This window comes from Meriones unguiculatus, chromosome 1 (assembly GCF_030254825.1).
Source record: "Meriones unguiculatus strain TT.TT164.6M chromosome 1, Bangor_MerUng_6.1, whole genome shotgun sequence".
NCBI lineage: Eukaryota > Metazoa > Chordata > Mammalia > Rodentia > Muridae > Meriones > Meriones unguiculatus.
Genome location: NC_083349.1, coordinates 82,303,066 through 82,329,824, shown reverse-complemented (window position 1 = coordinate 82,329,824; position 26,759 = coordinate 82,303,066). Strand labels below are relative to the sequence as shown.

The 26,759-nt window shown below is 38.0% G+C and overlaps 1 protein-coding gene across 3 annotated transcripts in view; it reads right to left on the bottom strand.

The window, feature by feature from the left end:
* Stk3 (serine/threonine kinase 3) overlaps positions 1 to 26,759 on the bottom strand; it is a 348,343-nt gene that overhangs the window by 142,831 nt on the left and 178,753 nt on the right. For all 3 annotated transcript variants that reach the window (XM_060392896.1, XM_060392903.1, XM_060392906.1), the window contains one exon: positions 1,308 to 1,445. In XM_060392896.1, the coding sequence (XP_060248879.1) occupies positions 1,308 to 1,445 (138 nt within the window). The remainder of the gene's footprint in view (positions 1 to 1,307; positions 1,446 to 26,759) is intronic.

Genomic DNA, 26,759 nt, shown 5'->3' with positions numbered 1-26,759 from the left:
ATTCTGAACAGAGAATATCGAATGGTGGAGAAACAATTAAAGAAATGTTCAATGTTCTCAGTCATCAGGTAAATACAAATCAAAATGATTCTAAGATCCCATCTTACACCCATCAGAATGGCTAAAATAAAAAAATCAAGTGACAAGACACGCTGGAGAGGATGTGGAGAAAGGGGAACCCTCCTCCATTGCTGGTGGGAACGTAAATTTGCACAACCTCTTTGGAAATCAATCTGGCGCTTTCTCAGAAAACTGGGAATAGCACTACCTCAAGATCCAGCTATACCACTCCTGGGTATACCCAAAAGATGTTCCATCATATAATAAGTACATTTGTTCAACTATGTTCATATCAGCTTTATTCGTAATCGCCATTTAGGTTGGAAACAACCTAAATGCCCCTAAACTAAAAATGGATACAGAAATTGTGATACATTTATACAATGGAATACTACTCAGCTATTAAAAGCAAGGAAATCATGAAATTTGCAGGCAAATGAATGCAACTAGAAAATATCATCCTGAGTGTTTTTATTTTTTGAGACAGAGTTTTTCTGAGTATAGCTGTCAGTCCTGGACTTCCTTCATAGACCAGACTAGTCTCGAATTCACAGAGCTCCATCCACTGTCTCTGCCTCACTGATTGCTGGGATAAATGCTGTGTGTCACACACCTGGCTTTTATTTTATTTTTTAATGGTAGCTTAAGAAAAAAATTTTTTTACAAGAACTGTGGCTAGAATTCTTTTGTACTTAACAGTAAGAACTATGTGAAAATTATCGCATTCGTTAGTGAGAGACACACAGTGAGGCACACTGTCGACAGACACACTGGCGCACAGGCCCAGGCACACTTATTACTTGACAAGCTTTTTTTTTGTTTCAAGTAAAGTTATTTAAATTTCAAACATTTATTTAAAAAAGCCTCGTGGTGCTCTAGATGCAAAGTTTATTTACAGTAGGTATACTATAAAACACCTCACTCAGGGAATCTTGTAACTAGTATTTATAACATGGAATAACCTTTTCAAGGAGTTCAGGGACCTTGGATTTACATATATTTACATGTATTATAGTAGAGCAAAAGGTCAAGGGAGAAAAGCTGAGTCAAGGGCACAAGGAAAAGCTCGAGAAATAAAACCCACAGAAACCAGAACTCAAAAGAAAATGGACAGGGGAATTGATGTAAGGTAAGGGAAAATGCAGAGGAGTTGAGTGCATGTGTCCCAATCACAGCTCAAATCTTAAGCGCAGTCATGGGACTCAGGAAGCTGCAAGAAGGAGAAGGTGTCCTTTGTAGGCACTGACCTGTAACAGTTGTGTTGCAGTGGCTCTCTGCTCAGGACTCTTTACTAAGCACTTCTTGACAAAATCGGTGAAGTCATCGGACCAGAGCTCCGGCTTCCTGAACGTTGGTGGAGGGTTTGTGGGAATCATAAAAATAGCCTAGTGTAGATCAAACATCCAAGAGACACAGTAAGAACCACAGGAGGACAACCAAGTAAGTAAGTCTCTATCCCCTTATCGGATTCTAAATCTTGAAAATAAAGTTAAGCTGATAAAAGAATTCCACTGAGATGCAATTCAGGAACCAAGTCCATCTGCTACTAATGTAATCATTTCCCATTAGATCCCATGAGCACATCGTTTCTTATTTTATCTGAGTTTTAACTCTAGATCCAAAGGAGACACATTTATAGTTCCTTTGCCAAAGGCATTCCCTGTCAAAAATACATTTCCAAATCTTGCTATTGTGTGCCAGACTTATTAACTATTTCAGCTTTATGTTAAATTAAGTACTACTGCTCAAAAAGGCGGTGTAACTCAAATTCCTTAACCATAAACAAAATTATCATGATGACTATGATTTGAATACTAGATTGTGAAGATTCTAAATAAAAAAGTTTTAAAATGTATCACTTCAATTTATCAGAAATAGGTTAAGTGCTAAATATTTAATAGCTATAATATATTCAGATACTGCAAAATTGAAAAGCTATAAAAAGCTCCATCTTACAGCCTATGTGTTAACCATCTCTTCCAAGTTCCATGTGAAAAAACAAAACCAAACTGAAATAAACATATATTATACTCAATAAATATTAACATTTTATTCATATATGTTATTAAGACAAAAGAAAAACATCAGTAACAAAATTTTATGAAATAAAATCAATTAAAACAGGTAATAACTACTCATAGGTATTTTATGTACCTACTAATATGTAAATTTATATAATCATACAATTACATGCCATGAGTGAAAAGACAAAACAAAAGGTCTTTAACAACCATAAATAGGCACACACAGCATACAATCATGGCCCTGTTGAGCAGAGAGGAACTCAGAGGAAGCACCCCAAAAAGTCCCCTTTCTAAGTCTGAGAATTCCTTCTCTCTTGGGAAGGCATCTTCACACTTTTTCATTTGATTCCAGATGGGCCTCTTCTTTTGTATATAAATTTAATGTATATTAAGTTATGCTCATTCTCCTTACAGCATTAAAAAGACAGCAATATAAATACTATAAATTATATTAACATTTAGAAATTAAGAACTTTTATTGTTAAAAGAGAATTAGAATATTTATAGTTAAAACTCTTGTTGGTATATGGAGAAAAGGTCCCAGCCTCACAGTTGTACAGAAAACATATTTTGCTATGTTAATTTTAACGTATTCCTCGAAAAAGAGAGAGTTTCTGCTGTCTGCTAAATATTTATTAATTGGCAAAAGACATATAAGTATATTGAAATCATTCACAGTAAAAGATATACAATAGAATATCTCATTTCACAGAAAAATAACCTAACGTCTAGAGAAGTTAAGAATTAAAAAGAAAATTTCAGATGTATAACAGGGCTGTCATTTAAACATAAGAAAAGCATCATAATGCTTCTGAGTTTCAACAACCAAAGCTAATTACTAAATCTAAAAGGATCTGAGACACAATAAATGGTTTTACTGTCAGCAAACAGCTCCACCGAGTCCTTCCTCTGATTCCTCGGAGGGGAAGCGGGCATGAGCAGCAAAAATCACCTGGACTTCGTACACTACAGCTGTGAGAGTTAATAAGGCTGAAGTTTACTCAACAAATATCAGAGAAAGAAATTCGTATCAAAGTTTTCTCAGCAAACAGCATCAGGGACATTGCTTATGCAAAACAAATGAATTTCATGCTATAATGAAAGACAAAATCATCAACGACAGCCCTGAGAGCTGAAACTATAAAACTCTAAGAAGGAAACATAATGAGAAAAATATGACAATTTGATAACGACAACTTCTTGTATTGAACAAAAGTTCAGGCAAAAAGAGGTAGTCGAGTCCTCTGGGTCTGGAGTTACAGATACTTGTGAATGCTGGAAATTTCAAATGCTGAATAATGTAAATGCTGAGTATTGAACCAGGCTCTCTGGAAAAGCAGCTGTGGCCACCTCTCTAGCCCATCACTGATGTTTTAGAAAGAAAAGTGCTGAGAAAACAGATGATCTGCAGGAGACTATATCTGGTGAGAAGCAAATGAAGAAAAGTGCCTGGGCAAATACACACACACACAAAACAAAACAAAACCCAGAACAAAAAAAAACAAAACAAAACCCAAGGACAAGTTAACCAACCACCAGCAAACATGGACTGATTACTCTGGTTGAGGACTGCTACTCAACAATGTAAAGATTAGTAAGTAAACAAAACTATGATGGAATATGAGTACAAGATCTTGTAAGGTTTTGGAGATTTTATATCACAGAGATGTAAATAAGATGCAAACTACATTTTGTTTTGTTTTTTTTTAAAGTTCAGGCAAAAAAAAAAAGGTGGACTTCACATAAACTTAAGGCTTTGTGCATCAATGAACACTATCACAAGAGCAAAAGGAACCTATAATACAGAATTTCATAGAAATAGAAAGCTAGAAGCCATAAATGATCCTTGCAATTCAACTGCCAAAAATATACACAGCTCAATTTTAAAATAGGTGAAGGACTTAAAATATTTCTGCAAAGAAGAAACAAAACTGCTACTAAGCACATGGAAGATACTCATCATACTCATCAGGAAAGGTGAATCAAACCACAGAGATGCTTCGCAATTCAACAAGAGAGCTACTGGGGAGAGAGGGCAGGAAAGAGTCAGTAGACCTGTACCCTTAAAAATGGTTAAAATTGGAAAGATGGCTCAGAATTGAATTCTTGCAGGGGACACATGTTCAATTCCCAGCACCCACATGGTGCCTCACAACTGTCTATAACTCTAGTCCTAGGGAATCTGATGCCCTCTTTTGACCTTTGTGGGCACCAGACATGCACACGGTGAACATACACACAGGCAAGTAAAATGCTTATAAGCATATATACATAAAATAAATAAAATCAATATGAAATTTAAAAGGCCTATCCTTTAACAGGTGTGAACATTCTTAAACATTTTATATCACTTCATACCTGTGATTCTTCCTCAAAAGCAGTCTACGCCACTATTGCAAAGCAAAATAAACACATATAATCAGATATTTCCTGCCTGGAGAGCTGACACCATGGTGCAGAGGTAATGAAGGCCGGGTCACTGGCCCAGCAGCAACAGTGGGGGCTTGTTTTGTTCTGCTGTATTTTTGCTCCTGTTTATTTGTTCAGACAACCTTATCTATAAGGTACGAATCTCATGGAATTAGGCTGATTTAAACCAGGATGTCACTAGGTCAGTCAACTACTTTACCTAATGGGCCCTGTATGTAAGTAACCTTGTAAGTGTTGCCATTACAATTTTAAAATATTATTTATACCTGGAACCCATAGAGCTAACAGTCAGGGGGATTCACCTCTGTTGACTTCATAGTTACACTGACTCTAGTGAGGCTTCAGGAATGGACAAAATAAGTAGCAGCTTCAGAAAAGACAGCGAATCACCTGCTACTTCAAACTAGGGGGAAAACAACATATCTGAACTTTTTCTCTGCAGAACACAGAGCACAGGCCTAAGCCCTGTGGAGCTGACCTCAATCTCAACTGCAGGAAGATACTAGATTGTCTAGATAAATGCCGTTCCCCAGCTGTTCTGTTACAAATTAGCAGATAACAGTCCCAGTGATTTATGTCCTTGAAGCAATGTTCTCCTTTGAACTTTGAGCCAATAAGCTGCAGCCTTATCTTCAGATAATCTTAGCATATAAGGCTCACCTGGCAGTAGCTATTAGAAACCCAAGGATAAAAAGCTTAACTCTAACTCTTATTTACCCAGCACTATCATAAAGTGAGTATAAATGTCACATCATACCTGCAAACAAGCACTGAGCAGGCATGGACATTGAGCATACAGTTCAAATAAATAAGTCTATCAAAGCGTCTCCAGGAAAACCACGGTATCTTTCTCTTTTTAAAAAATCACTAACAGACTAGTAGATTTTTCTCATAATCTTCACTGCGTTTGACCAACCATAAGGATCCTCGTAAGAAACTCTGGGGTTTGAATAGGTCATTAGACCCTGTTGTAGAAAGTGTTGATTACCAGTGGCTAGCCTTAAACTTCCTGTCACGAACCAAACAGCACAGGCATGCATTAAAGCCATATAATTTATCTTATCTCTGACACCATTTGATTGAAGACTATTAGTACAATAAATTACATGATTATCTTCTGCTTGTTTCTATACAATATATTGCTTAACTACATACTGAACCTATCATTAAGTTGATTTTTTTTTTTAATTTCCCTGATCACAAGTACTCTGAAGAAGCCAAAAAGTAAATGTGCTTCAAAACACCTAACTAGCTTCATGCCTCCAACCTCACGCCTTAGACTGGAGAAAATGCTTACCTGAGGAGCTGTCACAGGGAGTTGGAATGGCAGAGCCAACACACATGCAGGAGCTACGACAGTGGATATTAATATACAGGAGCAAGGAGGATGCAAGGAAAACAGTAAATCAAAGATGTAAGAGCAAATGGCTGTTTTCTTAGCAAAGGAAAGGACAGTGGACAATTACCTTAGGAAACTACAAAGAAAAATGAAGCTATTTTGTGAGAGTGAACATAATACACAGGTAATACACAGTCAAGATGGCATTTTAAAAAACAAAATACTGTAATAACATCTTTGTTAAAATACTACAAATAAGAGCAAACAATAAATGAAGTGAAAACTGGACCTCGGTTAGAAGCACCGGCCAAGTGGCTGTGCAGGCCCGTGTTTGGATCTAGTTCTTTGTGCACAAAAGATGTTAGCAGTCCAGGTGTAAAGTTCTAGCCATGCAAACACTAACATGCTGAAAGAAAATGCAAATGTGAAAAAAGCGTAAAGCAAATCTTGCTCCAACCATTCACTGTCTATAGCGAACACTGAGGAAAGCATCCAGACTAGAAACTTACAATTGTCCCATCTCTATTTAGAGCAGTGGTACTCAACCTATGGGTCTAGACCCTTTGGGGAGGGGTGTAAAATGACCTTTTCAGAGGGGTCACACATCAGATATCCAGCATTTACATTTACATTATGATTTACATTATGCAATTTATGGTTCTTATCTGTAGTAAAATTACAGTTATGAAGTAGCAATGAAAATAACTATGGTTGGGGGTCACCACAACATGAGGAACTGTATTAAAGGGTGGCAGCATTAGCAAGGGTGAGAACCACTAAGTTAGAGGAACTTTCACAATCATTCATCACAAGTCTGCTTGCCTGAACATAATCTAAGGGAACAGGAGAAGTGGGTCCTCTGTGTGCGCTGCACAGGATAATACTGCTATCCTTAGAGACTGCACTGGACAGGCCTGCGGTTACCAGGGAAAGGTTCTCTGCGAATTCTGGCTCTCAAAAGAAATTTCAGGAAGAATGTTCTTAGTGTTTAAGAGAAACATCAGGGCAGGAAAGCTGAAAACCCAACTTTGCCAAGAAGATAGAGATGGAAAGAGAGTAACCTTTAGGCTAGGCTAGAAAGAATTGGCAAATTGCAGGAATTCAGGGCAAAAGAGTAAGAGGAAAACAACCGTCTCCCAGATTCCTCCATGTCACCTTGCTTTAATCTGTATCTTAGTAAAAGTATAATGAAAATCATTTTTTGTTAGTTTGTTTTTTGTGGTTTGTTGCTGTTGTTGTAAACCACGTAGCAATCTCCTAACTCCATAGTCTTCTTTAAAATGTCTCATGAACCACAAGCAAATATGCACTCTCAAAGCCTGGGCCATGAGTTCTCAACATCAGCTATGTCAGAATCACCTGAGAAACTTTTTTTTTAGTATCGTTTTTCATGGTACATAAGAAGCCAAAGTGCTCACTGTGCTAAGCACAAACTTAGGGAAACATGACAGTTTACAGACTGAGAATTGATAGGCAGAAGAAAGTGAGAATTCTCAAAGGCTCACTAACTCAGGTGCATGCTCTCATCAACAACAGCCAGACTGCTTCTCTTGTTACCTATACAGGAGACAAATTCATTTATCTGTTATACCTATGTTTGCATTTCACCATATTTTACAATTTTGCCTATATATTGCTAAGCAATTAGAATTTATGAATGGCAAGAACCCATAGTTCCATCCCATGCAGTCCAAAAGGAATGAAGAACAGCCTCCATTTCCACCCTCAGGAAACTGAAAAGGGCAGCACAGGACTTCTGCCACGGTGGCATCAGCAAGAAACAAGCACAGAGTGAAGACTTCCACCTGTTGGTGACAGCTTGCCACTCAGTGAGACCACGGGAGCTTGGACTTCCACCTCAGCCTGGCAGTAATCAGTTGCCCTTTGCTCTACTTGTTGAGGAGGTCTGCATAACCATCAAGACTTTCACTATCACCCAACAGTAAGATAGTCACCAAGCAATATAGTCTATGTGAGGAGCCAGAACTATGAATCCACCCAGGCAGCAAAAAAGAGTCACTCCTGCCTCTGGGGGTCAAAAAGGCTGAGGAGGGAGTATGGAATTCAAATTCTACTGGTTCCCAGCTGGAGTAATGCCACAAAAGTACATCTAATATAGAGTTTACATGAGACTTAGATTGAAAGCATTTCAATGTCCAATTCTCAACTAAAAATTTTTTATCCTATCAAGAACCAGGAATACCGCAACTTCATCGACAATAAGACGAGATGCTCAAAAGATATTAAGGTATTTTAAGGGAGAGACAGGAGTGCTTCAACTGTGAAGAGCGTCTGAAGGGCACCTATTGCCAAGTCTTCATATATATATATTCACACATAGAATATTTAGCATATATAAAAATTTAGCATATATATGCATATATATATGCTAAATGAAAATTCAGAAGTCAAAACACAACAGCCAAAATAAAAGGTCAATCAAACAGAATAAATACTCATTCTACATAACCAACAGAGGAAACAATGACTTGGTTACATGGAAGTGAGGGTGGGAGAGCTGTGGGAGGAGTGTACAAAGAGTCCCATGAACTTCTTTGGGACTAAGTCAAAATATCCAGCATTCATGTTTTTGAGATCATAGAAAAAAAAAGCCTCTGAAATGCATTTTGAAATACAATGGCTAGCATTGTGATTAATCTTACAATAGATCCAGCTGCCTGCACTACACCTATGCAAGACTGGCCCTAAGCAGCAGTCAGCCAGAGACAGCAGCTAGAGTGTGTGTGCAGGCCTACCCGTTAGCTACTGCTACTGATGGATTCTAGGGGAGGGGCAGGCCTTGTCGTCGGCTCTGTATCTAGTAGTGAACTCATCAGGCTCCAATTTTTCTGTTTCAGACCCATGGCAGCTCAGATGGCCTTGTTAAATTCAGTGGTCCACAAAGCAAGACAAAACGACATGAATGTGGGAAAGGGATTTTCAGGAAAGTGGTGGAGGGGGCTGATAGAAGTAGGGAGTGATAAAGGTGGAGTTATATACATGTATGAAATTGTCAGAGAATAAATTTAATTAATGAAAAAAATGGGTAGAAACGTCTAACATTTGGCAGAATATAAGCCTATAGATTCAAGAAACTGTACAATCCACAAGACACAACAAAAGACATTCACACAAGTGCATATTAATTAGCTGGAGAGATGACTCAATAGTTAAGAGCGCTGTCTGCTCTTCTAAATGGACCTGGGTTCAGTACCCAGCACCCACTTGGCAGCTCACAACTATAGCCCCAGTTCCAAGGGATCTGATACCTTCACACCAACACACATAAAATAAAATTAAATAAATTATTTAAAAAACATATTAAATTTCAGAAAATCAAAGATTGAGGGCAGAAATCTTGAATGTACACAAAAATGATACCTTACCTTTAAAAGAAAAATCAAATGACAGCAGATTCCTTATTAGAAACCTGAATGATAGAGCAGCATAAAGTAAAAAACTAAAAGAAATGTCAGCAGATTACAACAGACAGTGAAATAATCCCTTGTGGGTGTATAGGAAATCAAAACATTCCAAGTTGAAAGTATAAGAAAATTGTCACAACTCTTTCCTAACAGAAGGCTGAAGCAAATTTTCTAAGTGAAGAAAAATAAGAAATTAGAAAATGTGAAATACCAGGAAGGAAAACAGAATACAGTTTTTAAAAAAATAAGCTAAGTAAAATAGATTTTTCTTTTACCTGGGTTTTTGAAATTATTTTTCATAGTTTCAACAAAGATTTAATGCATGTAGAAGAAATTATTAATACATAGGAGAAAGTAAAAGAACAAAAAAGAAATTATGGTTCTATACTTCACCCAAGCTGGTAAAAGAGATAAACTCATATACATTATGGACAAATCAAAATGGAACTTGAAAATACTTTCAGGTAATCCACAGGAAGGTAAGAAAAGAAACCAGAAACTAAAAAACTAAGGAAAATACAGAGTACAAAAGGATGAAATTAATCTAAACAATGAAAAACAAATCCATTAAGAGGCTTCAACATCCTCTCCAAACAGACAGAACAACCATCAAAAGCCAGGAAGGACACAGAAAATCTCAACTCCATCGACCAGCAGAACCTAGCTGTCACTTACACAGCCCATTCAGAGTGTGCACACTCTCAAGTCCTCAGATACCAAGAGCGATCTGATCCTGAGGCACACAGCACACATAAACAGATTTAAAAGACCGGAAATAATATTCAGTCACATTGCAACTGAACTAGATATATAAACAGAAAGATAACCAGAAGACCCAATACTTAGAAAAAACTAAACAGCAAATTTCTAAATAATCCATAGGTCAAAAGAAGCCTTGAGGTAAAAATTTTAAAACACTGAACTGAGTGAAATTAAATCTCATTCAGAATTGCAAACAGGATAGACACCAGAAGCAGTGGAAGAGAGGAAACATAAGGGGAGCCTACTATGGAGAGTCCTCTGAAAGGCTCCACCCAACAGAGGATCGAAGCAGCAGATGCTGAGACTCACAGCCACACTTTGGGCAGAGTGCAGGGAGTCTTATGGAAGAAGAAGGGGAGGGGGAGATGGACATGGAAGAAACAGGAGCCCCACAAGGAGACTAACAAAGCTTAAAAACCTGAGCTCAGTGGGTACTGCAGAGACTGATGTACCAACCAAGGAGCATGCATGGAAAAGACCTAAAACCCCTGCTCAGATGTAGCTAACTGGCAGCTCAGTCTCCATGTGGGTTCCCCAGTAAAGGAAGCAGGGGGCTGCCTCTGTCATGAACTCCAGTTGCCTGCTCTTTGATCCTCTGGAGATGCAGCCACTGAGGAAGAGGATCCAGGCAGTCTTGATGAGACTTCATAAGCTATGGGCAGATGGCAAAGGAAGAGAACTCCCCCTTTCAGTAGACTAGGGGAAGGAGACAGTGGGGAGAGAGGGAGGGCAGGTGGGATTGAGAGGAGTTGAGGAAGAGGACAAGTAAGATATATAATGAATAAATTGTGAAAAAAAAACAAAATTAAAAATAAAAAGAAATATAATAAATATAAATCTTTCAAAAAGAAAATGCAAACTGCCAGATTTATAAGGTACACCTGAGGCAGTCCTGAGATGGGCAAGTGGACACTGAAGGCTCAGGTCAGAAAGGGCAGCAGTCTCAGGTCAGTAATCTTGCTCAGACGGTAAAAACGTGGAAAAAGTAGAGCAAATTAAAGTAAGCAAACAAAGATAACAACAAAAATAAATAAATCAATGAAATTTTAAAAAGGAAAGTAGATAGAAAACCAATGGGAATAAAATGGTTATTTTCAAAGAAAAAAACAACTGGTAAACCTTTACCAAAATTGAAATAAAAACCTCAAAAAATGTGGTAAAGTTTTACACATAGAACAGCTGTTTTAAGTGGCTTCAAATGCTGCTGCATTTCTCTCACTGGTGTTCATGTGTCTGTGGCTGAAGGACAGAGAACCGCAAGGGGTTTTGGAATGCTATGTGCCTCCACACATGTGTGTCTCTATGTGTGAAGTTGATGTGAAGAAAAGCCTACCATCTGCATGATGGACTGTAGCATTCACTTTTAGGCTCTATTTTATTGGGGTTCCTTAAAGGCTCTCTATACCAACCCCCAGCCCTAGGTAGCAGAGAGGGGAAACAGACTCCTTTACTTCTCCCTGCTGTTTAGGTCGAAGGGTTATTTTGGGGGCAACACCAATCTATGTCAACGGCAGACGTAGCGAGCAGTCTCCTCCAAGCCGCTGCGCTGAAACATTTCTCTCCATCTGTCTCCAAGCTGACATACTGTCCGTCTCTGGTCTCTCCAAATTGCCACTGGCCACGTGTCACTACCACACACCACACTTTCTCATTCTCATGTTTATATCCTCAGAGTCCTCCTGTTACCAGCTGGCAATGACCATGGCCCACACAAGATAATTATCAGCTATAGACAAACTAAAGGCCAAACTAAAATCCTATACTTGAGATTAATATAAAAACATATTTATATAATATAACTGAGTTGTTAAACCAAAACTTCCATTACAAGGAACAATTTCATTTTTTTTTCTGTCCATTGCACATGTCTTTACTTCTTGCCTTCTGTACTGATCAAATTTCTTATGTTTACTGAGTAAAAATGGTGACAGTAAACATAGTTCTTGCTCTTAATAGTATAGAGAATTGTTCTTTGAACATTACGCTTTTTATACACATTCTTTTATCAAATTAAAAAATGTTCTTTACTTTGAATATTGTGAAAATTTCTACATCATACATGGGTGCTAAATTTTGTCAAATGAATTTCGCTGCATTCTGTCATCTTTCTTTTTAGTCTATTAAAACATCATGAGTTACATGGATCAAAGTGTAAGTAGTAGCCTTCCTCCCTTCCAATCAACCCAGTTTCTCAGCAGTAAGTGGAAGCTTACAACTATTCAGCACTATGACTCTCAATTATATAGATACAGCTAGACGCAGAATTGGCAGCAATTTCTCACAAAGTTCAACACAGCTGGATGATTCAAACTGTGAACACTTAGAAGACAAATTTGTTGTTAGTAAAATATAACTGTGGCTAAGAAAAAAGTCACACTCAGAACTCTGAATACAAAAATGTAAGACTTTTACTTACTTTGCCTAATTCTACTAGACACTGAATATAATAAATCAAATACTAAACAGAATTAGCTAAGGTTTCAAATAAATCTATAGATACGGACAGCAACAAACGTAATAGTTTAACAACTAAAGTCCCCTACAAATACAAGCAGGAAATTCAATAACTATTAAAGTAAGCACAGATTCAGCAGTCCATTAAAAAAGTAAACCATCGAGGGCCTAATTAGAATATAATAATAAAGGTTTGTGTAGCTCAAAAGGGAAATTCATACAGCAGTTTAAGTACTTACACATTTTATATCTCGGAAGATAGGAATTGATATGTTTTATATTATATGCATTACATTTGTATTATAATAGTTTTAGTACACTTGAAAAAGTAAAGTAAGTATTTTCTCAGCTAAAAAACTGATATTTCCCTAAAATTACAGAAGTCTAACCTACCTCACTCTTTAAAATCAAGATAACCTCAATAGCATTAATACTGGGATCTACTTTGTAATAATTATGACTTTTATTATTTATTTTTAAAATTATTACAGTTTATTCACTTTGTATCCCAGCTGTAGCCCCTTCCCTTATCCCCTCCCAATCCCATCCTCCCTCCCTTTTCTTCTCCCATGCCCCTCCCCTAATCCACTGAAAGGGGAAGTCCTCCTCCGCTTCCATCTGACCCTCGTCTATCAGGTCTCATCAGGACTGGCCGCATTGTCATCCTCTGTGGCCAGGTAAGGCTGGACACCCCTCAGAGGGAGGTGATCAAAGAACCAGCCACTGACTTCATGTCAGAGAGAGCCCCTGTTCCCCTTCCTAGGGAACCCACTTGGACACTGAGCTGCCATGGGCGACATCTGTGCAGGGGTTCTAGGTTATCTCCATGCATGGTCCTTGGTTGGAGTATCAGTTTCAGAAAAGACCCCTGGGCCCTGGGTTCTGTTGGTCTCCTTGTAGAGCTCCTGTCTCCTCCAGGTCTTTCTATCTCTCCCTTCTTTCATAATATTCCTTGTACTCTGCCCAAAGTTTGGCTATGGGTCTCAGCATCTGCTTTGATACCTTGCTGGCTAGAGTCTTTCAGAGGCCCTCTGTGGTAGGCTCCTGTCCTGTTCCCTATTTTCTCCCTCTTCCAATGTCCATCCTGTTTGCCTTTCTGAGTGAGGATTGAGCATCTTACCCAGGGTCCTCCTTCTTGTTAGTTTCTTTACGTGTACAGATTTTAATATGTTTATCCTATATTATATGTCTAATATCCACTTATAAGTGAGTATATACCGTGTGTGTCTTTTTGCTTCTGGGATACCTCACTCAGGATGATCTTTTTTAGTTCCATCCATTTGCCTGCAAATTTCATGGTTTCCTTGTTTTCAATTGCTGAGTAGTATTCCATTGTGTAAATGTACCACAATTTCTGTATCCATTCCTCAGATGAGGGACATCTGGGTTGTTTCCAGATTCTGACTATTACAAACAAAGCTGCTACAACATGGTTGAACAAATGTATGATTTTTTTTAAACATCACATAGGAGTAGTATCTTGCTCACATGCTGCTAAAAAGGTATCTGTGGAGAAGAGACTGGAAAACTTAGTGGAGGAATAAGTGTATGATAAAGTAATATTCAAAAGAACAAGAAAAGGAAGAACAGGATACTGAATGCTGAGGGATCTGATTTACACAGGAAAAGAGGAACCACTTCCTCTACACAGTAATTACAGTAATGTAATTACTGTAATTTTGTTACTGTTATGAATTGTAATGTAACTATCTGTGTTTTCAGATGGCCTTAGGCAACCACTATTGTTTGATGGCCTCCCAAAAGGGGCTGCAATCCACAACTTGAGAACCAATGTTCTCAAGGTGTTATGAAGGAAGGAATGAGGGTGTTATGAAGGAAGACATAAGGAAAGGGAAAAAATTAACAAAGAAAGGAAAACTAAGGAAAGAAAGCAAGAAGAAAAAGAAAAACAAAACAGTGAGGAGAACGACCCAGAATGCTCTATGTCTTAACTGCTAGGGACTAGACTCTGTCCCCCTCACCCCAGGTTTCTCTGTTCAATCCAGTATTACTATTCTTTCCAGTATTTCTTTGACCAAGTCCCTGACAAGAAGCATGTTAAAGCAGGACAGTTTGTTTCTGCTTAATATTGGAGGGGATCCAGCCCACCGTGGCAAGGGAAAGAAGGCATGGCAGATGTGGGAGGCAGCTGGTTAACTTGGTTCACGGTCACCAAGTAGAAAGATGAATGCTAGTGCCCAGCTTTCTTTCTGCTTTTAATTAAATCCATAATTCCAGCTCCTGGAATGGTGCTTTTCACACTTAAAATGAATCTTCCTACCTCACTTAATCTAATCTAGAAATTTTCTCACTGGTATGTCCAGAGATCTGTCTCCTAGGTGATTCTAGATTCTGCCAAGCTGACCAATACTAACCAGATTTAAAGACGGGATACTTAAAAAGAAAATTAAGGTTAAATGAGATTATAAGAGTGGAGCTCTTATATTTTTGGTTGTGAGCCTAGCCCTTAATGGCTGAGCCATCTTTCTAGTCCCTTTTCTTATTTTAGTAAAGAAAAATAAATTATGCTGAACATCTAACTGTGATGTCAAGCACATGAGCACTATTACTGAAATTTAAAACAAAAAAAGAGTAGAACTCTAATTCAACATGATTTTTTTTTCTGTTTTAAAAGAGAGAGACAGACACTAAGAAGGCATGGACACAAAAATGATGATCTGCAAGCAAAGAGAGAGACCTCAGCAGCAAGTAGACCTGGGGAACACAGTCTCCAGAGCCAGAAGAAAACTACTTCTGCACAGCCATCAAGTCTCAGAGGCATCAGCCAAGTACCAAGCTGGCATGGAGTAGGGAGCAGAAACAACAAGTAGCAAACAGTCTCCGATGTTCACTCTGAGTAGAAGGACAAGACCTTACAAGACTGAGGAGACACTAAAAGAGACTCGGAAGTAAAGAAAGGAGAAGAGGAATGTGGGAAAGAATTGCCAAAAGTCTGTTCTCGAACAAAGATCAAGGTTTGGGTAGAATCTGTCTTCATAGCTATTTAACTGCAGTCTAGCAGCCTCGTTTGGAGGAAGCTGGTACAGTGGAAAAGTAAAACCTTTCAGAGTCTATGACTCTACATGAGGACTCTGCTGTCGGTGAGGCTTCATCCTGGGTGGATAGCAGAACTCTAACAATAGTGACAACAGTTTCATGGAGTGCCAGCAATACCTCTGAAGGGTTGGGAGACTAATACATGAACTTGTCTCTTTTAAGGTCTGCCACACTACAAATGTTTAATAGTCCTATAATTATCAATATGGATCATTGATCTGGTTTTGCTAAGATACAGAGAAGGGAGGGGAGGAAGAAGAGAGATGAACGTTTTTAAAAAGTGGTTCAAAAAACTCAACAGAGTCAAAGATACACTGGCAAGGAAGTGAGCTCCCTGATGAGCTCACAGGATGAAATGCAAGGGAGAATAAAGTAGCCCGATGATGGTAATCAGTACAAGCCATGAAAGTGGACAGACGGCAGTACCTTAGCAAGAAGTTAAGACTTAAAACTGGAAGCAAAACCTCACTGATAAGACTCAGTAACATGACATAAAAAAAAAGACTAAACCACGTGGGCCTAACTGCTAGCCAGTGGTTCCTTAGAAGTATTTCTTCTTTCTCTTCCACCTCCATCTCCCTCTGCCTTCCCTTAACCCCTGTCTTTCCCAAAACACCTATGTGCACACCTACCATCATGACTAGTAAAACTAAAGGCAGCAAAGAAAGGCAAATCTGGTGGGAACATTTACACAGCCCTTAACTTTCCTTTTCTCTCTACCAGCCTCCACACATGGGCTCTCAGCGCTGGCTACCCTTCTACAAAGGTCTCAAGTTCCATTCTCTCTTTTCTAACATTTCTTCCTTCCTACACCACATCAAACTTTCCATTGCCAGGCTCATTCCACTTCAGCAACAGAAAGGCAAACCAACCACGCCATTCCAGAAGAGAAGGATAAGTAACAACTCTCCGACCTATGCATAGGTTTCAAGTATCTGTTGATTATGGTTCCAAATGCATCTATTTGGCAAGTCTTCAGGAAAGATAAAAGGTGGTAACATGAGGCAAGAAAATTAGTTTATTCCTCTATTTTATAGCTGTAAGGAGTACTTGTGGTTCCTGAGTGCAACAAATCTCAGAAACCCACAGAGGCTCAGAACACAGACTAAGAGTGTTTTTCCAGTACATGTCTGCACATGTATGGGAACTAAAGAAGAAATGGGATACCCTGAGGACAATGTCTCTTACAAGCCTGAAAACCCCAGCTCAGATCCATTAGCCAGGTAGAGATAATTCTAATAGATTTTTGTTATTTCTTGTGAGAATTGGAGAAGATGATCTGTAGCTAAAACACTTTAAGGTCAGATGTCTTAAAAAATGATCATAGAGGAAATACTTTACAAATAAGCTTAACAACATTTTAACTTTCATGCTTCCAGATATCCTAACTAAAAATTTTAGATAAAAATCTATGTCTGTCTTTCTATCACATCTCACATTTAGACAATCAGAAAACAAAAGAAATATATCCATCCATCCAGTTTCTAACTTCTTTTTTAATTAATTAGTTTTACATCCTTTTTAATACTTTTACTACCACAGCTGAATCCCCCCACCATCTCTTACCTGACCTATGAAAGAAGTAATGTCTTTACTGTTTATTTTCCCTGCTTGCACCCTTGTATGGCTACTAACCCTTCTCAATAAAAAGAACAGCTCATTTAAATCTAGCATCAAAACACAGCCTTCTTCTGTTTAAAACCTCCCAGTGCCTTCAAGTATCAGAGTAAAGGCTAAACATGAAACCATGGCTTAGGCAGCCTCATTGCTCTGGCCATGGGCTGCATCTATATCACATCTACTTTTCTTGCATCTGACCCAGATGCAGTTCCTTATAACAAATTTTCCATTTAGTTTCTTCTAAACAAAACATTGAAAAGGTTTGCATGGTTCATTTATTTGCCTCCTTTATCTGACTAACCGTAACAGCACCTCATCAAATATTCTTTCTCAGCCTTTCTATGCACACATAATATCACCAACACATTTGTCATTTGGTGTCCCTTTCACAGATATCAGTACCTGATATCATTTTTAAATATGTGCATATATAACTTCTTGCCTCTCTCTTCTGTCATGTAAGTACCTCTTACTTCATTCATTGTTATATCTCAACACCTAAAACACTGTGAGAAAAAACACTTACAAATGAGATAAGTCTGGAAGCACACCTCTAGAGTAAACTGTTAGCCTAGCGTGGCCAATGCTCTGAGTTTGATACCCAGCACTGAAAAGACAAATGAGTAAGTATGTGATGATTTCCTATGCCTACATCTTAGCCTTAAGATGGGTACTTAAGATGTTGTACAATCTTACAAAGAGATGGAACAGGATAACTAAATAAAATGTATATTACACACACATAGACATGCCGGCTGGCCTTAGGAAGACAGCAGACTTGTTAGTAAATTATTAACTTCAGAAACAATAAAGCATATATGAGACATTGGCAAACAAGCAAACTCACCTTGAAAGACTAGTAAGTACCAACAAATAGTGAAAAACGTTACAATAAAGCCACATAATTAAGCACAGGGAACAGAACTATCTTGCCAATATTTGCTATCATTGGCAAACATCCATATTAACTCAGCTTCCCCAATTCAAAATACAAATGGAATAGTGAGTTTGCCAACTCACTAGAGAGAGAGACTGTATTACAATCTGGGTTCATATTAAAGTTACCTCATTCTTCTCAACTGAGACCTGACCTAGAGGAAAATTTTTAACAGATTCTATTGGACAAATGCCATAGTAAAGTTCAAAATTAGCATTTCAGATGCTAAACTAAAGAATTTCCATTTTGTTTCTCAAAACTAAACTAGGCTAAAATAAAACATGATGGATTATGAGTATAAAATGGGTAAAAGAAATATCCTGTCAGAGAAAAAGAAAATTGTAACACTAGTCCCTTCCCTCTTTCTTTTGATTTCATTCATGCAGTGCCTCACTCAGGGCTGAACACATGGTAGCACTCAAGCTGTTACCTGATGAAGCAGATAATGCTCCGCTTTTCTTCAAGTTTCATTATATATAAACACACACGAACACACACGCACAACACACGCAAGCACACAACAAGGTTTTATGTACCCCAGGTTGCCTTCAAAGTTGCTATGTAACTAAAATATCCTTGAAGTCTACTACTCCTGCCTCTACCTCCCAAGTGCTGGAATTACAGGTGCGCAATACCACATTTATTGACTTACACCATGGCTGCAAAAACTCTTTCCCTGCAGAGATGTAAATAATTGAGTACCTGCGCCTGATAGGTCATCCACTATAAACTTAAATAGGATGCACCAAAGTCCAGCTTGGGATGCCAATGACTTTATTGGGCTTCCTGAAAGAGCGTAAGTTGGGGAGGGGTTATGCATCAAAACATCACTATCAAAAATTCTCATTGCACAATGTGTATCCACTTCTACACAGCTAACCTGATGGAGACCCACCCTCTTCTGTTAACTTTCCAGTCTCTCTAGCATCTCCCAGTACCAGAAGGCCATGGACAACTGAGGCAGAAGGATATACAGTGGCTGGGGGGTACAGGAGGAAGGGGACAAAATCTCAGGTGAGGGCCCAAAGGCCCATCCACCCCCTCCTCCTAAGTAGGAATGGCAACAGTCAGCAGTCTGGGTCTCAGGTCTTTTACAAGTAGTTACAACTGCACTGATGAAAACAATGGCCGCTGTGCTCAGAAGGTGGTACTCCACAATGACCACAGACATGTCTCCCTTCCAAGTTATTGAAAGCACAAGGAATCCAATTTTTATACAATGTACTAACTTATTCAACACCTGCACATTACAAAGCACTGCATTAATACCCTTTTACAATAAAAACATGCACTGAATATTATACATCTGTTGTCAATAAAGTCATAATTAGAGAAGTCACCCAAATAAAATAAAATGTCTGAGCTTGGGGTTTACAGGGTGGTAAGAAAGCTCAGGCTGTTTTCAGTGGAGACTGTTTAGATGCGAGATAATGAAAATATAAGTAACAAAGAAACACTGAGCAGAGAAAGGGCAAAGATAAACATCTAAGATCACCTACAAATACAGAATGGCTAAAATAAAAGGTAGCACATATATAGATAGGTATTCAGAGCCAAAGGCCTTCTCTAATACTCTTAAGAATCTGACTATCAAACTAGCCACACATTTTTAAAACTGGATTTTAATGGGGGAGGTTTTTAAGGGAATAAGAGGATCTGGGACTTGACTTAGAATCTGGCAGTGTCATGAAGGTTTCTCTGGAGAAGAAAACAAGATAGAGGACTACTACATTAGTTAGAAGATTGATGTAGAAATACAGAGGGAAAATACGAAGTCTGAAATATGGAAACAATGAAATCGTAAACAGTATTACGTGTAGTAACTGTTGTACAGAGCAATGAGGTGCCTCTGGCTGTGCTGACTGGGCAGGGAGACAGTGCCAATAGAACCTGGTGACTAATAACGTGGAAGATTAGAAAAAAGATGATTACCACATTTTCCCAATTTGGCAACTGGTTGTACAATAGACAATACAAGATATTAAATAAAAGGTTAAACAATGTATAAATATTACATTTGAAGCATGTCAAAAGTACAGAAAATAATTATCTAAACGTATCAATAAAAATGAGTCTAGCACTCAAGACATAGTTACAGAGGTTGGTGGGAGTCAAGTAATGAGATATCAAAGAAGTCAAAATATGTAAGGAAAGCAAATAGATATTCTGTCAACAATTTCAGGTGGGTGGTGAAAAAGAACCAGTCTACTTAAGGAGAAGTAAGAGGAGCCTCCAATAAGAGGCACCTGAATCTGTGAGGTTCTATGAGAGAGGGAAAAAGGGAGGGACAGAGACAAGTGAAGGAGGGTACTATCCCACCAAAAAGAAATAGAGCATTGAAGTTAAAGCCCCAAATAAGTTCTAGGCTGGTATTTTTTTTTTCATTGCTCAGATTTTTAAACTGTAAATTTTCAGATATTATATATATAATTTTATTTTTATATTAATTACAGGTTATTTATTTTGTATCCCAGCTGTAGCCCCCTCCCACTTTCCCTCCCAGTCCTACCCTCATTCTCTCATCTCCTCCCTGCTCCTCTCTAAGTCAACTAATAGGGGAGGTCTTCCTCCCCTTCCATCTGACCCCAGCCTGTCAGGTCTCATCTGGATTGGCTACATTGTCATCCTCCGTGGCCTACCAAGGCTGCTCCTCCCTTGGGGGAGGGGGAGATCAAAGAGCCCGCCATTGAGTTCATGTCAGAGACAGTCCCTGTTCCCCTTACTAGGAAACACAATTGGATACTGAACTGCCATGGGCTATGTCTAAGCAGAGGTTCTAGGTTATATCCATGCATGGTCTCAGAAAAGGCCCCTGTACTCAGATATATTTGATACTTGTGACACTCCTGTCCTCTCCAGGTTATACTAACTCCCCCTTCTTTCATATGATTCCCTGCACTCTGCCCAAGGTTTGGTTATGAGTCTCAGCATCTGCTTTGATACACTGGTAGGTACAGTCTTTCAGAGACCCTCTATGATAGGGTCCTGTCCTGTTTCTTGTTTTCTCTTACTTCCAATGTCCATCCCATTTGTCTTTCTAAGTGAGGATTAATCATCTTACCACAGAACCTCTTCTTGTTTAGCTTTTATTTCATTAATTGTTACATGCATATACGTATAAACAAGTTCCTAAAAGTAATCTGCTCAGTCTGTAAAATGTTAATTGTATGTATGTTTTCAGAGCTGACCATTAAGTTAAATCTTTCTTTTTTATAAGAAATACATTATTTAAGTGGTATATTAATTCTTTAGCTCTACTTATGCTTGGCAAACAGAGCTATTATCTCTCCGAAACAGAATGTAATACAGACTACCTAAAACTAATTAAAAGGCATTTGACAATACACTTCAATGTTAATCAGAGTAAAGATGAAATTATACATCAAACTTCCAACACAACTTCTGCTTAGGCAATATTAACCATGATTAAAGAGAAATTAGAGTCACAACTTAGTACATTGAATTTGAAGGATTAAAAGAAAAAAAAACTTTTATAAGAGTTTCAAAAGAAAAAAAAACAATCTTTCTTACAAGGTACAAGTACCTAAAAGTCCAAATACTTATCTAACAACAACAACAACAACAAACAAACAAACAAAAAAAAAAACCTATAAGGGTAAAATCAAGTATGAGCCAGGTCTGAACCCCATAGCTTCAGTTTCTATTTATCAAACAGGAAAATCTCTCCAACTTTCTCCTTTCCTGTGTAAGACCAAAACTATGCAATCTTCTGTTTGTGTTACAATTACACTAATTCAATGCAGGTCACTTGCTTTTTAGTGAGTCCAGATGACATTCAGTAAACTAAACATGAGCCAATTAGTTAAAAAAAAAAAAAAATAGCACAAAGGAAAAACGGCAGAAAGAAGTTACCCTGATGGCCGTTGGGTGGGTGACACAGTGGCTAAGAGCAACCTGACTGAGTGTGCCTAACACCAACCATAATATTAATAACTAGAATTTTTTATTTCTTTCATAATTATCAGATTTGGGAATTCCAACTTAAAGGAACTTTCTGCTGAATGTGAGGACCCACGAGCCCGTGTAAAACCAGTTGCCCCTTCCTAACGCAAATGTTTTTGTTTGTTTGGTTTGTTTTTTGACCTACTGAGGCAGATTATGCAATCTTTGAAAAAGGGTAACTCATGTTCTCAATCAGAAATGTACATAAACAAAGGACAGTCTTGATTTGGCTGACACAAATACACATACATAAAGATGATGCAGGGCTAGAATGTTTCCACATCGGAGTCTCACAGCCACAGGAACTTCCATGTAAGTAGGCAAATGATAAACTGGAAAGTAGAAAGAAACACAACTGAAAAAAAAACAAACGATTCCTTTAATACTTTATCAGGAGTTGTCACTTAATTTTTTTATAATTTAGCACACAAAAACTTGGCTGATGTTTGTTTTTTAAATTCTGCTCACTAAGATGCTTGTTGAATAAAAATAATAGCGTATGTTAAAATGAACATAGAGCCGTAAGTTAAAATCAGTGCATTTGTAAAAATCTACAGCAAATCCTAATTAATTGTAGAATTACTAGTATAAGAATTGAAAACTATTTGTTCAGCAGTGACTATAAAAACTGAAGTCTCTAAATCTTTGAGTTAGTTTGATATTGTAACTTCTCTAGCTCCATCAGAAGAGTATTGTGTTCCTGCATGCACTCACGAATACAAGGATACAGTAATGGAAATTATTTATTCTGAAAATCCTGACTGCATAACTGTTAAATCACTTAAATGCCAAGTGTTCTAAAAGGAAGCAGAAAGGCACTAAAATTGTGTACTGTATCCACTCCAGGAGACACAACCAATCACACCATTCCTAGAGCACAGTGAGAGCAGAAGGCACAGAAGACCAGATGCCTAATATGTCAGGGACAGGAGCTCATCAGTTCTGATAAGTAGCCACTGGCTGCGAAGTATCTTCTACTATATGGTGTTCAGTAGTGTTAGTCTAACTGAGGAAGTTATATATATTAAAATGTAAAGCAAGGAAACAAAAAGCCCTTGAAACCAACTGCAATAGAGCAGCTCCACAGAAGCCGGCCAGTGTCCGTGAAGAGGGCAGCAGCAGGAAACCTGGGACTGCAGTGAAGGCAGGATGGGCTCTGTGATGCCCACCAACCAGTGTTAAGTAAAAACAACAAAGCCAATCCTGCCCCATCTAGAACAGCCTAAGGAAGGCCTGTGCAGCACTGATAAGGAATTTGTATTTCAAAACACATCTCTATAGCATCTCCATTCTCTACTCTTGACAAGAAGGAATCCTGCACTTCTCAGTATAAGCACTACTTTAATTAAAATGTTATGTATATTGGGATATGAATATTAGTACAAAATGAACCAATAACTGAATTTGTTCTTACTTAGAGAAAATAATTCAAATTCTGTATATTGTTCATTAAAAAGTACATTAGCCCAGGATCACAAAGCTTTTTCCTTCATATAGAATTTGCTGTCAAACCAGGCCAGATGGCTCACACTTGTCATCCCAGCTCTCAGAAGGAAGAAGCAAGTAGATTTCCTGGAGTTGGAGCCAGCCCAAACTCCACACTGTAGCCTGAGCTACAGTATGAAAACCCTATCTCAAAAAAGAAAAAAATTCTGCCAAAATTCCAAGTATTCCTAAGTGGCTTTTGAATGATTGCTGGAAACTGATTAATCCAGCCATGTCAAACTTCCCTGCCTATATTGTTTCATTATGAAAGCGAGGGTGAGCAGATATTCAAATTTAATACATGTCCAATTTTATATTTTTTTAATTCAAGCTATTCTGTCCTTCAAAGTACTTGTAGGTTTTGAATTATTCTGTCATTTAACAATAGACATTATCTCTCCTTTCTTTTTCACATTTACAGACACAACAACATTTTTACTATGGCAACCCATGTTAACCTTGGAGGGAAACAATAGAGACTCATTAGTAGCTATGTGTCTACCCTTAATAGTGGAGGAAAAGCTTCCATAGAGAAGTAGATCATAGGGCTGGTCACAGGCCCCAGAAGAAAAGCTGGTACTACTGGGCACTAATTGCTCATGGGCATAATATCAAACTGCTCCCTAAATACTGAGCTTTATACCCAGAGATCAGTCTGGCTCTCAGCCGTTATCAGAGAAGCCAGTGCTTAATTCAGAGACCTACAATGAACCAAACCACAGAGGCTAGGGAACGGAAGAGTAGATAGGACATCTATGTCACATCCCCTTCCTACAGCTCAGTTACCACATTGGGGAAGCAAAAAAAATAAAACAAACAAACAAACAAACAAAAACTCAAAGAGCTACAGATTTTGATGGAGTGCTGAGAAAACTGTGTTTTCCAGACATGATGACATGAACTCACAGCAGCTAATGGCTGCATGCACAAGATCTGCATAATATCAAGCCAGTTAGAATTTTAACATGGATGGGTGAGAACCTCACAAAACCCCAGCCCTATCTGAAGATCTACTCAGCGCTGATGGCTGCTAGGGAGAAAGGATTAATTTTCATCGGGAATGCTGCTCCTTCTCATCCCTGGTTGTTTCCTCACACTCCAGTGGAGGGCCTACACTTACGCACATATGGGCAGTAGCAACTGAACTAATCAAGAAATTAATTTCAAACAGAAGAAGAACATAAAAATAAGCAGAAGAAACCAATCATATGCTGGCACTGAAATAAGAGGCCAGTAGTTACAGCAAGGATCTCACTGTTATTAATAGTAAAAGGAAAAAGATCATCAAAGGCCACACCTGGATGACACCAGCAGCAGCAGAGGGAAACAGCAGAGAATGGAGGGTACGAGAGCAACATTTATGAATAGGAAAAAAATGAGTATATTAGACAAGATAGGTCTGTACTATGCATTCATTAAAATGCTTACACTGAAGATGCAAATATTATAAGTGAGCCTTGAAATTCTTATCTTAAACCTTAACCCTCAATGTGTTAGAACCTGGGGGTTGTGATGAGCCCACTCTCTTTAGGTACATTACAAGAAGATGGATGTCTATTAACCAGGAAGCCACACTCTGATCTTATCTTAAATTTTAACCCTCATGTGGTAAGACCTGGGATGAGCCCACTCTATGCACATCACAAGAAGATGGACGTCTAATGACCAGGAAGCCACACTCTGAGCTTAGACTCCTAAGTACCCTCTCAAAATACAAAAATGAAAAGGCATAGAAATGAATTCAGGGTTTGTTTCTTTTTTAGTCATGAAATAGATATTTTTTTGCTACACTAGGCTAAACTACCGAGGTTATTTTAAATTTTATCAAATAGCCAAGAGTTAAACAAAGAGCTCAGAATAGAAATAATGTTAGTTTCATTTAAACAATTATGAGTTCTCACTATGGCTGTCTATGATATTCTAACTGTATCTCCCTTTTCAAACAACGTCTGCAATAATACTTCATTTAACTATTTAAAAATAACAGTGTAGCCAAAATTAGAGATATAAGTCATTGTATTGGCTAAAATTCCAGTAATCATGGCAGTAGCAATAGATAATAAATTACACAGCTTTTAAAGTTAATGGCTAGCTATATGTGATGGCATATGTCTTCAATCCCAGCACAGGCAGAGACAGGTATGATCTCTATGGTTTCCAGGATAGCCTGATATCCAGAGCAAGACTCCAGCCAAGGCTAACTGTAAGGCTATCTTAAAAACAAGCAGCAGCAGAAGCAAGTCGATGGCTCGTAGGTTTGAAGAACTGAGACTATCAGGCTGTAGTGCTCTTGGAAATAAACAACCATATCTGATAAGAAGTAAAACCAAAATTTTCTCAAAAATAAAGCCACTGAGGGCTGGAGAAATGGCTCAGCATCTAAGAGCACAGACTGCTCTTACAGAGGACTCAGCTCAGGTTTGCAGGGTCCTCATGTCAACACAACCATCTGTCACTCAAGTTCATCAGATTTGACCTCCTTGAGCACTACACATATGGGGTACTCTTACATACATGCAGGCAAATCACTCATTCATTAAAATAAATAAACCTATAACTATAACTATTTAAAAAAACCCACTAAGCCACTTAAAAACAACTTGAAGAATTTGATCTGCACAGAACAAAGTATGCAACTGATGTCAAATATTTTCTCTACTATTTAAAATTATATAATATATAGCATATATATGTTACATGCATTCATTTTTAAATAATAAAAACATATAAAATAAAAAATAAGTTCCTTGTACTGTGACCAAATATTTTAATGTAAAATATGCATATGAATACATTGTCTTAAATGTTATACTTTAAAATATCTGTCTTTTACATTCATTACTTTTTTCCTCAGAATTAAATTTTCAAAGTTAATGGACCTTAGTAACATCTCCATGATTATGAAATTTGTATTACCTCAATCAAATATTAAACTAATACCAGCATCTTTTAATATCATTCCTTAACATTCAGAAAAAGTAAATATCCTAAAGATCAAAATACACAGTAAACCAAAGGCACAGCAGTTTCCCATTTCCAATGCTCTTTGTATAAACACTGAATGCAATTCCATGGAGACAGCTGCACATACTAAGATGAAGAATATGTCTGTTTACTGTGTCTCTTTCCTGCTCTGGATTACACTGAAACCTGTGTGTGCCTCTACGGTTAATATTTACTGCATATTCCATTAAAGTTCCATT